A 14432-nucleotide genomic window follows, 5' to 3' on the forward strand; every position below is an offset into this window, starting at 1 on the left:
CTTGCTAAAGAAATTAAGTATTTTGGATGATAATATTGGAGTTGGTATGTGTATGATGGAGTTTTTTTTCTAAGCCATATGATGGTAAGCCGGGCTCAAACCTTATAGTCTGCATGTTCAGGCTGGTTGGGTGGCTAACTGAGGCTTTTTTTCTCCATCAATAGATGTGGCTACAGGAACATTTGTTAACAGTGTGAGTGGTAAACACTACTTCTACGCAGCTGGTGTGAGGCTGGGTTCTTGATTTTCAGACATGAGAACACATGACATGTAGACACAACTTCATAAAATTACTTCAAAGGGAGCTTTGGATGTCATGTTTCAGACCTCTTCCCAAAATTAAAGCAATATTTATCTTCCCCAACAACTTCGTAGACATTTCCAGACACGCTCTTTTTGCCCTCCTGCCAGTGCACTGTGGGATACCTCACCCTTAGTTTACACCCAAGGAGTTTTCTACAGCAGATCTACCAACTAGTTGATTAATAACAGTGTCCTACCTCAAGAAAACATGAAATAACCCTCTTGTCTCTTACTCCCATGGCCACCACATTCTCAAAGAGCCAGAAGAATGGACGCTGATCTCCTTCTTTTGGCCGGGCTTCAAGGAGAATGCGATAGAATTCAAAGAAAAGGCGACCAGTTCCTTCTAGACTGGAGAGAGGGAATAGAGGGCCCTCAGGATTTGCCTATGAAAAATAGCTATTTTCATGCAACATCAAACATCAATAGTGTGACAAATCAATCTTGGTAGCCTAACAAGAAACAAAACACAGTCTAATGGATCAGATCACAGGTACATCTAGCTTTGTTATACTGTTTCTGAAAGTAGCAAAAAGTCAGCCCTCAAATCAACTGTATTAAAACAGGGTATCTGTAGTTGCCCTTCAAGAGGGTAATTTATAAGAGGCTTGCACATTGTAGAACAGGCATTTCTGGAGTAATTCTTAGAGTGGGTGTTAACATTACATGGCAAATATGCATGTACATTTTAGAATACTGACATATATGCATTATGTGCCAGAAACAAGCCTAAGTGCAATTATGTAAATATGCATATATTTTACTTACAGCATATTTGACAGATTGGCATACACATAGGTAGAGCCTGTACAGGCCTGACCATTTATGCGTGTAACTTATAAAACAATATAGCTTATGCAAGTATCTATGGCATTAAGTGTAAGCAATGATGCCAACTCTATGCCCCATAAGTGCTTGAGCCTGAATCATAAACACATACTTCGCCCTTACGCTAACATTATGACACATAAGGAGCGGGCTATTCAAGACTGAGGTTCTAGACTTCAAAAGAACTAACTTTGCCAAGATGGGGGGAATATCTCAAGGAAGAGTTGGTTGGATGGGAACTGTTGAAGGAAGCAGAACAGCAGTGGGTAAAACTGAAAGGAGCTCTTTTAAAGGCGGCAAACTTTAATGTTAGAAAACTATGTAAAGTATGAGGAAAAGATGGCCGCTTTGGTTCTCAAATGTAGTAGCTGAAGAGGTAAGAGAAGAAAGGTTAGCCTTCATAAATTACAAAATGACACAGAAAGAGGAAGTCAGAGGAAAAATACCTAAAAAAGCCGGGAGAAGCTGGAAAAGCTGTCAGGAAAGCAAAGATAAAAATGGAAGAAAAGACAGCCGGTATGGTAAAACTGGGGGATAAACATTTTTTAGATATGTAAGTGATAGGAGGAAATACCAAAATTGCAGAGTGAGTTGAAGGGTGAAGGGAGGAATATATAGAAGCTGATAAGGATAAAGCTGAACTGCTAACAATTATTCTATTCTGTGTTCACAGATGAAAGGCCAGAGGTAGGACTGTAGAAAACACATGCTAATGAGAATGGATGTTCAGTAGACCAGGACCAAATCTCAGAAGACTGTGTTTGTGAGGAGCTAGCCAAACTAAAAATAGACAAAGCGAGAGGCCTGATGGGATACATCTGAGGTTGCACAAAAAAAGGGGCAAGTTTTGACTCTTCAATGCTTCCTTAGAGTCTGCAGTGGACTCGGAGGAATGAAGTAGGGCAGATGTGGTCCCTCTGTACAAGAGTGGAAGGAGGAGGTTGGGAATTACAGACCTATTAGTCTGACCTCGGTGGTGAGTAAACTAATGGAAACACTTCTAAAGCGGAAGATTGTGAGGTTTCTAGAATTGAATGGACTGTAGAACTCGAGATAGCATGGTTTCACTACAGGCAGGTTTTTTCAGACAAACTTTGACTGGGTGACCAACAGCTAAATATGGGAGGGGCGCTAGATGTGGTTGTACTTGGATTTTAGCAAGCCTTTGATATGGTTCGGCATAGGCAACTGATAAATAAACTGAGTGCCCTCGGTATGGGAGCTTAAGGGACTGATTGGGTTAAAAACCGGTTAAGTGGAAGGAGACAGAGGTGTAGTGGTAAAGAAGTTTGCTTCAAGGAAAAGGATGTTATCAGTGGTGCACTGCAGGGATCAGTCCTTGGGCTGGCTCTTTTTAACATATTTGTGAGTGATATTGTCGAAGGACTATCTGTTAAGGTTTGCCTTTTGCAGATGATACCACTCTTTGTAATAGGGTGGGGGCACCACAGAGGGCATGGATAACATGCGAAGGAATCTGGCAAAGCTTGAAGAATGGTCCAGCAATTGGCAACTCAGATTTAATGCTAAAAAATGTAGGGTCATTCATCATTCACTTACGGTGCAAAAAAAACAAGGGAAAGTATAGTTTAGGGGATGAAGTACTTTTGTGTATGAAAGAAGAGCGAGACTTGAGGGTTATTGTGTCTGCTGATCTCAAGTGGCCAACAGGTAGAAAAGCCGATGGTCAAATCTAGAAGGATGCTCGGGTGTTTAGGGAGAGGAATGGCCAGTAAGAAGAAAAGAGGTGATAGTGCCCTTGTATAAGTCTCTGTTGAGGACCCATTTAGAATACTGTGTGCAATTCTGGAAACCGCACCTACAAAAAGATATAAAAGGATAGAGTCTGTTCAGAGGGTGGCTACAAATGGTCAGTGGTCTCTCTCATAAAGTGTATGGGGACAGATTTGAGGCTCTCAATATGTATACTTTGGAAGAAAGGAGAGAGAGAGGGGGGATATGATACGAGACATTTAAATACCTTTGTGTAGTGGAGGAGTAGCCTAGTGGTTAGTACAGTGGACTTTGATCCTGGGGAACTGAGTTCGATTCCCACTACAGCTCCTTGTGACTCTGGGCAAGTCACTTAATCCTCCATTGCCCCTGGTACAAAATAAGTACCTGAATATATGTTAACCGCTTTGAATGTAGTTGCAAAAACCTCAGAAAGGCGGTATATCAAGTCCCATTTCCCTTTCCCTTCCCTTAATGTACAGGAGATGAGCCTCTTTCAAATGAAGGAAAACTCTGGAATGAGAGGGCATAGGATGAAGTTAAGAGTAATCTAAGGAAATACTTTTCATGGAAAGGGTGGTAGATGAGTGGAATCGTCACCCAGTGGAGGTGGTGGAGACAAAGACTTTGTCAGAATTTAAGAAAACGTGAGATCTGTTATGGAAAAGAGGAGATAGTGGTTGCTGTGAATGGGCAGACTGGATAGATAATTTAGCTCTCATCTGCCGTCATGTTTCCAATGGAAAGCAGGGGCTTACTTTCTTTATAGAATAGGTACCACATTGTAGAATTAACCCCTTTATGTGCTCAGCCTTTTATGCATAGAGGTAGATGCTCAGAAAGCATAGGGGGCAATTCTATATCTGGGGTCCTGAGGAGGGCACCCAGATTCCACTACAGAATCCTAGAGAACCCAGTATCAGCATGCCTTATGTTTACGCAACCGTTAGTTACATCACCCATAGGCTTGGGGTTAATTGCAGTCAGTTAAATGTGGCAGGGACATAAGTAACTTACAGTTCTGAAATTACACATGTACATGGGAATCCTGCTCATGCTTTACCACATGGGTACCCCCCCTTGCATTTACATGCTATGCCACTTATGTCTCCTTACAGAGCAGTACTTATGCACCCGTGCTACCAGGTAAAGTAAATTATTGCATAAATGCTCATATTCTGTAAATTTATGTACCCATGGGGCATGTAAATGCAGGCATCCAGGTACAGAATTGCCTGTATACTGCTACTTTATGTGATATATGCATAAGCTCATTTTTTTCTCCAGGGAATGCAAAGTATAATGGATTTCTGCCTGAGTGTCACAAACAAAATTACTTTTGTCTCGAAGCAGGTGTAACTTGTGTGGCAGCTTTGGGGTAGGGTACTTATAAATGCTCACAGATGTGCATGCTTGATTTTATAAAATACATTTTCAAAATCTCATCCACAAATAATCATTTATGAAAAATTCTGTATCATTATTTAACCCTAGAACGCATATTGGGGGCCTTTTAGGCCCCCATGCTTACATTTTTGCTATTATCTGCAAAATTACTTTAGTTAGAATTTTGAAACTCAAGGTATTACTCAAGTATGTCATTGTTGATAATATCCAGTTGTTCATATAATTTTTTTTCATAGGCATTATGGTGTAACAATGCTTGTTTGGTGAAAACTACATCTGTACGAATTGGGGGCCTTTTAGGCCCCCGCTGTTTTTATCATGTTCTCAGAAGTGTTTGTGTCTCAAGTTACTTTATTTGTACTCAGTAATGCTGGTGGAGGGGCCAGGGTGTGGATAATAACATGTGAGGATGTCATGTGACTTTTGGAGGGAGTGATAAGGCCATGACATCACCTCAGGTCCTCTGAACACTGAGGACAGCATACACTGTGAGCTAATTGCTGAAGGACCTGTGATAAGATAAGCTGTTGAGAGGAAATCTGTTTCATTTTCTAACATCTAGTCAGCAATGGCACAGTCTTCCTCCAAGTGTCTGACTGACCAAGAGATTGAAGCGATTATGTTTCAAAACGATGATGAAAGTGAACTATCTTTGTCTGATGAAGAATATCTGCCACCAGCTAATCAAACATCCTTATCCAGTGATTCTTCTGATGATGAAGAAGTGAATCTAGTGGATCCTCAAGAAGTGATAAGTAGAACATCCAAAACAAATGTTTTTTGGGACAGTAATCCTACATTAGTCGGACGTACTCAATACACAATATTGTGAGACAGGCTCAAGGAGCTGTGGGAAGTCCCAGTTACTTTACCCCTAAAGATGTATTCTGTACTTATTTTTCTGACAATATTGCAGAAGAGGTCCTATTATGTTCAAACCTAGAAGGAAGACGTATCGCGTCAGCAAAAATAAGTCCTGGAAAAATATCTCAAAAGAGGAACTTTATGCATATATGGACTTTTCCTGCTGGCAGGGAGTCAAAATCGTATGATGTCCCAATACGAGAATTATTTCTGGACCCACTTTCTGATCCACACTATAAGGCGACAATGTCAGTGGGCAGATATGAGGAAATTAGAAGGATCATTCGCTTTGATGATAAGCGAACTCGTGCAGCGAGGTTTGAAACAGACCAATTAGCCCCTATCAGTTATATCTGGAACATATTTATCAAAAATTGCACAAAACTTTACAATCCTAGTACTAATGTTACTGTAGATGAGCAACTTGTACCGTTCAGAGGACGCTGCAAATTCATACAATACATGCCCAGCAAGCCAGCCAAGTACGGTATAAAAATCTTCTGGATGTGTGATTCTGCAATTATTATGGCATAAATGGCGTAATCTACTGTGGCAAAGAGGTTGGTGCACCAGTACAGAAGGATCTGGGGTCTGAAATAGTCAAAACTCTTGCTGTTCCAATATTCAATCAGGTAGAAACATCACCATGGACAATTATTTCACCAATGTTGAACTAGGCAATTTTCTGCTTGCAAAAGCTATTACACTTGTTGGTACTATAAAGCAAAAACAGACGAGAAATTCCAGCAGCACTCAAACACAATCGTCAGCGAGCACTTTATGAGAGTGTCTTTGGATTCAATAACAAAGCGACTTTGGTATCTTACAAGGCAAAGAAGGAGAAATCTGTAATTTTACTCAGTACCATGCATCACGATTGCAGTGTTGACAGCAATAACCAAAAATTGAAACCAGAAATCATCCTGCATTACAATGCAACAAAAGGAGGTGTAGATAAAGGGATGAGATGGTGGGAGAATATTCGTGTAAGAGGCAAACAAAACGATGGCCTGTAGTACTATTTTCAAATATGCTTGATGTAGCAGCCCTAAATTCATTCATTATTTATACAGAAACTCATCCTGAATTTCATGCACAGAGGAAGGACAGGAGACGCTTATTCTTGAAGGACCTTTGTCATGAACTTGTAATACCTCACATGATAGAGCGAAGCGACTTGAAATGCTTGCCAAAGAAAACTAAAGAAGCAATGAAACGGTGTGGCGTACAGTTTCAGATTACTCCAGAGCCAGGAGAAAGAAAACGAAAGCGTTGTTTCATGTGTCCAAGAAACATAGAGAGGAAAACTGAGCGATATTGTTCCACTTGTAAGGAAACTGTTTGCAAAGAACACTCTTCTGAAAAAATAACATGTCAGAATTGTTTGGAAGACTAATATAATAGAAAAGAAAGTTAGAATAAAAATGTAGCTGCAGCTAGTTTGCTATAGATTTCTATGCATTTTTGTGTGTTTTCATGTCTTTGCGTGAAATTTGGGAAAAAAAAGATTTTTTGGTGTATTCTGTGAAAAATTATAATTAAAATGTTGTCCACTATTCATATTTTATTGAGCAATTTTGAAATAAACTTGTGAAAGTTATTTAAGTGTGTTTTTCTACATTATGTGCATGGGGGCCTAAAAGGCCCCCATGACGTTAATATGTATATTTTTAACGTCATGCGTTCTAGGGTTAATGTACCATTCACTTTCAAATGGCTGATTCTTCCATAAAGTTACATTACAGTCTTCATTATCTGACCTTTTGTAATTCGACCATCTGGCATATCCAACAGACCCTCTGGTGACACTATCACATTTTTGTCTATTAAAAAACCTTTGTTTTAGAACAATTTTTGAAAATTGGGAACTCTATGCTTTTGTTTATGCATTGTTTGAGGGGTTTATGCAGTGTTGTCCGTATTATCCGACAATGGGATGGTCCTGTTTACATCGAATAATCTGTACTGTACTAACAAAAAAATGGCAACAGCTTTATTTTAGCCTTTCAAAGGCGATCACTTGGTCCACGTAGCCTATTCCAGAGCCTGGTTAGATTAATGTCATCCATTCTGTTTCTGCATTTAACCCATTCGGAGTTAAGGTATTCAAGTGATAAATCCAGTGCTGTTCTTTATAATTTGGAAACATTTTTAAATTATAAAGAATATCACTGGATTTATTGCTTGAATGCTGCAACTCCGAGTGCTTTAAATGCAGAAATAGAGTGGATGACAATTTATGAAGGAGTGGAGGAGTGCCCTAGTGGTTAGGGTGGTGGACTTTGGTCCTGGGGAACTGAGGAACTGAGTTCAATTCCCACTTCAGGCACAGGCAGCTCCTTGTGACTCTGGCCAAGTCACTTAACCCTCCATTGCCCCATGTAAGCCGCATTGAGCCTGCCATGAGTGGGAAAGCATGGGGTACAAATGTAACTAAAATAAAAAATGAAATAAACAATCCTGCCAAAAATGTTAGGAAATATAAAAAACCAATATCAAACCAACCCCTCTCAATTCTCTTTATCACACTGTTTATACGTTTGGGAAGCTCGCCAGGTGCCCTTGGCCTGGATTGGCCACTGTTGTGGACAGGATGATGGGCTCGATGGACCCTTGGTCTTTTCCCAGTGTGGCATTACTTATGTAATTATATTTAGAAAACAGTCCACTGCTTCAGTCTATCTGTGATTTCTGCTGGCTTACCCTTGGTTTTTTATAAAGATACACAGGGCTCAATTCTATAAAGGCCACCCAAATTTGGGAGCTAAAATGCAAGGTGTTGAATATGAATTCTATAACAGTATTTGGGTGCCCAGATTCCATTATAGAACAGAGCATAAGTGTCATGTCCCCTACCTCAATGCAAGTGGCGTGATCGAGCTGAGCGGGGTCCCGTCAACACGCATACTTGACTGGCACTGCCCTGAGCCATGTGTGTGTAGTTCTTCTCTGGCTGCAGGCTCTTTGATTGCTTTGCTTCCATGCACCTGGGTCTGCTCTCTCTCTGCCTGGCTTCCAGGCTCCTTGATTGCTTTGCTTCCATCCACCTAGGTTTGCTGTTCCTCTGCCTGGCTTCCCTTGCTTCTCTCCTATTGGTCTTCCGGTTCCTCCTTCCCCTGCTCTTGTCCTATGGTTGTGCTCCTTCTCCCTGCTGATGTCAGACGCCAGCACTTTATCATCTGAGCTCTTCCTGGACTCCATGCTTCGGTTTCTATTTTGGTAGGTGTTACTTGCTCAGTAGTTTGCTTCTTCTCTACTTTGTCCCTCGTTGCTGACTTTGCCTGTACCTGGATTACTCTCTTGCCTGCTGCCTGCCTATTGACTTTACCTGTGCCTGGATTACTCTCTTGCCTGCTGCCTGCCTACTGACTTTGCCTGTACCTGGATTACTCTCTTAACCTGCTGTCTGTCTACTGACTTTGCCTGTACTTGACCTGCTGCCTGCCTACTGACTTTACCTGTGCCTGGATTACTCTATTGCCTGTTTTTTGCCTATTGGCATTGCCTGTTCCTGGATTACTCCCCTGCCTGCTGCTTACCTGTTGACATTGCCTGTTCCTGGATTACACCCCTGCCTGCTGCCTGTCTATTGACTTTGCCTGTACCTGGATCACTTTCTTGCCTGCTGCCTGCCTGGCCGATCCGTTCACCACCCCGCTTCCAGCTCCGTCTCGTAAGTCCTGCAGGCCGCCCGCACCTAGGGGCTCAACCTCTGGGGAATGGTGGTCAGCGCAGGTGAAACCCGGTGTTGTCCGGCCACCAAGCAGAACTTGGTCCGAGTACTGGGCTCAGCACCTCTCTACTTGGTACAAGAACTCACAAGTCTGACAATAAGTCAGCATTTTTGCAGCAATATTTTTGGTGCCATCACTTATGCCACGTGAAAAGCAGGCATAATATTATGAGTGTAAGTGTAACACCCGCCCATGCTCTGCCCACATGTACACCTCTCTTACAACTGCACACTAAGCTTGTAGAATATCGCTTTATGCCCCACTGGCAGGTACACACGTGAATGGTACAGCCACATGTATAAGTGCTAGTATTCTATAATCTCCCACTTAGTCACCTCACCCCTCTCCAGTCGGTTCAAAACTCTGCTGCCCGTCTCATCTTCCGCCAGGGTCGCTTTACTCATACTACCCCTCTCCTCAAGACCCTTCACTGGCTCCCTATCCGTTTTCGCATCCTGTTCAAACTTCTTCTACTAACCTATAAATGTATTCACTCTGCTGCTCCCCAGTATCTCTCCACACTCGTCCTTCCCTACACCCCTTCCCGTGCACTCCGCTCCATGGATAAATCCTTCTTATCTGTTCCCTTCTCCACTACTGCCAACTCCAGACTTCGCGCCTTCTGTCTCGCTGCACCCTACGCCTGGAATAAACTTCCTGAGCCCCTACGTCTTGCCCCATCCTTGGCCACCTTTAAATCTAGACTGAAAACCCACCTCTTTAACATTGCTTTTGACTCGTAACCACTTGTAACCACTCGCCTCCACCTACCCTCCTCTCTTCCTTCCCGTTCACATTAATTGATTTGATTTGCTTACTTTATTTATTTTTTGTCTATTAGATTGTAAGCTCTTTGAGCAGGGACTGTCTTTCTTCTATGTTTGTACAGCGCTGCGTATGCCTTGTAGCGCTATAGAAATGCTAAATAGTAGTAGTAGTAGTAGTAGAAGTGTGCATTTAGGCGCTAACCCCTGAATTCTATGAAAATCGCTAAAAACTATGTACTCAAATTTGGGCGTGCATCCAATTTGCGTGCACAATTTAATTGAATGAGCTAATTAGTGCCAATAATTGTCTTGTTAACAAGCAATTATTGGCACTACTTAGATTTAATTTAAATATATGTGCATAAATTTAGAAACGGGACCCTCGCCTAAGTTTTATGTGCGAGTTCAAAAATGGGGGCGCAGAAATGGGAGGGTTATGATTGTAATGGGGGTGTTCCCACAATTCACACAGGTAATTACAGAATAATAGGGATACAGGCCTAATTTTGGTGTGAAGATTTGCACGTTTCAGGTTCTACAATGGCCACACAGTTAGGCATGATTCCTGGGCATAAGCGCTATTCTATAAACCACACCTAACTTTAAGCACAGTTCATAGAACAGCGCTTTTTTCCAGCACCAATTTTATGGGCGTCATATAGAACTCACCCCTAAAGGGGAGGAAGTGATCAATGTGGGCTACTGCTTTCTGAGACTTATCTTGGTTTGAGCAGTAAAAAGGCCTGTGACTGGGAAGGAAGCAAAACTGAGATGCAGCAGTCATGGAAGAAACTTGTTTGGACACAATGCCAACAAGCCAGTAACAGACTGGGTCTGGGAGAGCTAATGTGTTTGTATGTAACAGTTGATAAGATGCTTGCCATAAATAGCAAAACATATCAGACACACAAAAGGGTGACATCATTCGCTGGTATGAAACAGCTCTCTCGGAAAAGTCTAGGATATTCTGAGAATGTAGAGTACTTCCTTAAGCACCTGCTGACTCTCAACAGCTTTGAAATGATACTCTCTCAAATGGTACGAGGGTATGTATGTCTCACTTATCCTTCTTTACAGGGAATCCTTGCTACAAGAAAGCAACTTTGCTTTCTCCATTGATGAGTGGGATGAATCTGTCAGCCACACAGGTGGGTTTGCCTGCACATTATTTGATTCAAGGTTTTTTTCTTTAGGGGAAACCTGAGCATGTTGGGGAGAGGTAACTATTAAATACGCCCTGTAGAACCATTTTTTCCAGGACATACTACCTAGAGATGCCTAAACTAAATGGATCGTGCTGACATATAGTGACACTGAACATAGGAGCCAACTTCAAAATTATTAGGAGTGCTTAACCCAATGGAAATTACCTCTCCCAGGACACACTCAATGACCTTGCTCAATATTGGAGGTGCTCAAGCACGCACAGTACCCACAGAGCTAGCTCCTATGGCGTTGAATATATGGATTAAGTTGAGCATCGGTGCTTAACTTAAGCTGATGACAGCACCGGTTGAAAACTGATTCCTGGATATGAGTATGAGATGACTACTCAAAACTTGCACACATTTCAGGCCACAGTTACTGTCTCTAAGAAAAGAAATTTCCAGGAAATATATTAACATTATTGATACTGTGAGTCTCAAACATAGTTTCATAAGCTGCCTGCACAATATGGAAGTACCATATACAAATTATATACATACCAAAAAGGCCTTTCCGAGCAGGGTTAACCATGGACAAATCATTACATGGGCTCCCTCCAATCACCAGGTCAAAAGGACCCCATTCAGATATCTGCAACAGAAGACAAGCATAATAGCTTTACATATTAAAAAAAATATCCTCCGTGGAGGCAGATCTCAAGTGGGTTACCAATGCCGCCATAGCTCTGACATGAAACCAAGAGTTAAGCCTACCTAAGCATAAGTGAAGGAAATTATCCCAATTGCAGAGGACTTAAATACAAATCAATACATACATCTAGCTTTTCATACATCTGTACACAACGATGGAATGAATTACCAACCACTATAAGAAAAACACGCGACTTGATGACCTTCCGGAAACTACTGTTCAAAAAAGTATATAAAATGGATTCCTCATAACGATCTGACTCCTAAACTACACCAGACACAATGTATATTGGAACTCTTTTATTTTGCCTATTTTATTTACACCCTAATTACTGATAATCATACCTTGTCCTGATATCATTATGTTATGTTGTTATCCATTTATCCTAATTACTGACAATTATACCTTGTCCTGATATCATTATGCTATGTTGTCATCCATTTACCCACTTCTTAATCAACATAATTTTTCGTATGAACCTTAACAGCAATAATTCTGAAATTCTTCTCCGTTAATATGATTACCATAATATTCCTATGCACCTTATCTGTTATATATACTCTGATTTTCTATTTCATCAATGTGATTGTAGTTGTATTATATTGTAAGCCACATTGAGCCTGCAAAATAGGTGGGAAAATGTGGGATACAAATGCAGCAAAATAAATAAATAAATACATGTAATCTGCTAGCCAACTGGATAGAGTGCATTTGCTAATGGCAACCCCTATCCTGTTATGGTCAAAAGAAACAAAAAGTTAAGTGGACTTTCTAATGGCATTAGTCTGTTCCAAGTAGAAGGCTAAGGTTCTCTTGCAATCTAATGTATGCAGTGTACTTCTACCTTTGAGGGCATGAAGCGTAGGAAAAAATATTGGCAGGATGATAGACTAATTATGATCTGGGCCCTCTGCTGCCTAGGATGAGAGCGAGATCTCCATTTTGTTTGGAAAGAGCAGGAGGGAGGAGGGTACCTACACCTCTGAGAATAATAGGACCTTATTGCCCTCCACTCTGATACCTCCTGAAAGAGGAGACAGACTAAGAAGAGGGACTGGAAAGTGCCTTAAGAATATTAACATGCTGCTTGAAACTTATGTCTGAAGGGATTCTCTCCATGACATGGAACATCAGCAAGCTTCTCTTACATGTCATATCTGAGATCTGAGGTCTGGAACCATGCAAGTCTCCAGGTGCCAATACCAATCGCAGAAGTCGCCAGTACCCACTGCAGAATACTTGTGGAGAACTGGATGCCAAATCTCTGGACCTTGGGATGCAGCCCTCTGATACCAAGGAGGATATCGGTAACTTTGCAGGCATGCTGGGGGGGCTCTTTGAGGACGCTGGTGACCTTGGTGCCTCACAGTGTCTCAATGTTCTTGGCACTGTGCTCCAATGAGGTGCAATGTCAATGCATCCAGAGCCCTTGGCATTGATGAAATCGAGGTTGAATCTTTCCTCTTCTTTGGTCTGGACATGGAAGACGAATGGTTCCAATGGCCTCTAATGATGTTCAATGTTGAGAATGACCTGTGCACTCTCAATGCTGATGCATCCTCAGCATCTGAGGCACTCTGGGACACATTGAGACTGATGTTTCTGATGCTGAATTTGAAGCACTAGACTTAACAGCACTAAAAATTTGTTCTCTTTGCTTCTCACAGCTACAAAGACCTTTCTTGGACATCTCTGTAAACAAAACTTACAGTGATAGGGTTCATAGTCAGGCCCCAGGTATTGCATACACCAGTTAAGGGTATTTGTAACGGATATGGTCCTGTTGCACTGGGAAATCTTCTTAAAGCCACTGGGAGTATTTTTTCTGGGACAAGTTATCTGGAAAAATGGCTATCGCAAAATCAAACAACTTGACTTTTGAACAAATCCTGACTAAAAGCCCAAGGTCCTCAACTGAGGCCTACTCTAGGCTAAGCATAAAAGATCAAAGAAACTTTAAAGGGCCAAAAACCTAAGGCACTATCAGGTGAAGCATAAGCAACAAAACTGATTCATTACAAAAGTTAATTCTGAATCAGATAAAAAAACATGTCTTGATGTGCACTCTGCTGATATGGGACTGATCAACTTTATGGAAAGAGCGGCAACAGCAGGAAGCAGAAATACACTCATGCAGGATGAAGCAGCTCCAAAGCTTTTAGTATCACTAAACTGGAGTAGCTACTGGTGAAGAGATTTGGGGGGGGGGGGGGGGGGGGGGGGATTCACTTGTATCTGATCAACTAACCATTAGGGGTAATATTACCTTTGAGCCGGGTATAGATAATCCTACGTTTCTTAACTGGGAGAAGCAAGGAGTTACTCGATTACAGCACTTGTTGGTGGGAGAGGGGAACTTAATAGATTTTGTAGAGTTGCAGTCCCGGATTGGAATCACAAGGGGAAAATCGCTTTGCGTATGCCCAAATTAAGCACTATATTGCAACACTGGATAAATCATTTTTGGGGTGTCACCTTGGGTCCCAAGTAAGAAAGTTTTTCCAGGAAACAGTGGATGTGGAGTTGACCATATCGGGGCTCCATAAATCTTTAGCCAAAAAAGGGAACCTCAAAAAAATTATATAGCCTTGAAGCGTAGGTGGGAGATGTGGGATGTTAGATGGTAAGGTTTAGGATGGTTTTGGTTGGGGGAGGATATTCAGCGGAGGGTTGGGTCATATTTTTTGTTCTAAAAAATTGATGCTGTTATGCCGAACTGTTTACAATGTTGACTAAGATAACATCTAAAATGTTCAATTCCAATTTATTTGTGTTGTGCCACTAATAAAAAATTGTTGGAAACTAAACTGGAGTAGCTTCCTGCATGGGCTTTATTGGTGAGTACACCCATGCTGTGAGGACTTGCTATCCTACCTGTCCATGAAGAATGCGATTTACCAATTCCTACAGTGAACACTAAGTGGAATAGAAATTATGG

At 41.5% G+C, this 14432-nt stretch overlaps 1 protein-coding gene across 1 annotated transcript in view; it reads right to left on the bottom strand.

Annotated features, from left to right (window-relative positions):
• The window catches only part of LOC115467000 (DNA (cytosine-5)-methyltransferase 3A-like), a 96380-nt gene that overhangs the window by 40316 nt on the left and 41632 nt on the right, over positions 1-14432 (bottom strand). The window contains 2 exon segments of the mRNA XM_030198631.1: positions 491-649; positions 11344-11434. Of these exon segments, the coding sequence (XP_030054491.1) occupies positions 491-649; positions 11344-11434 (250 nt within the window).

This window comes from Microcaecilia unicolor, chromosome 3, assembly GCF_901765095.1.
Source record: "Microcaecilia unicolor chromosome 3, aMicUni1.1, whole genome shotgun sequence".
Lineage (NCBI taxonomy): Eukaryota > Metazoa > Chordata > Amphibia > Gymnophiona > Siphonopidae > Microcaecilia > Microcaecilia unicolor.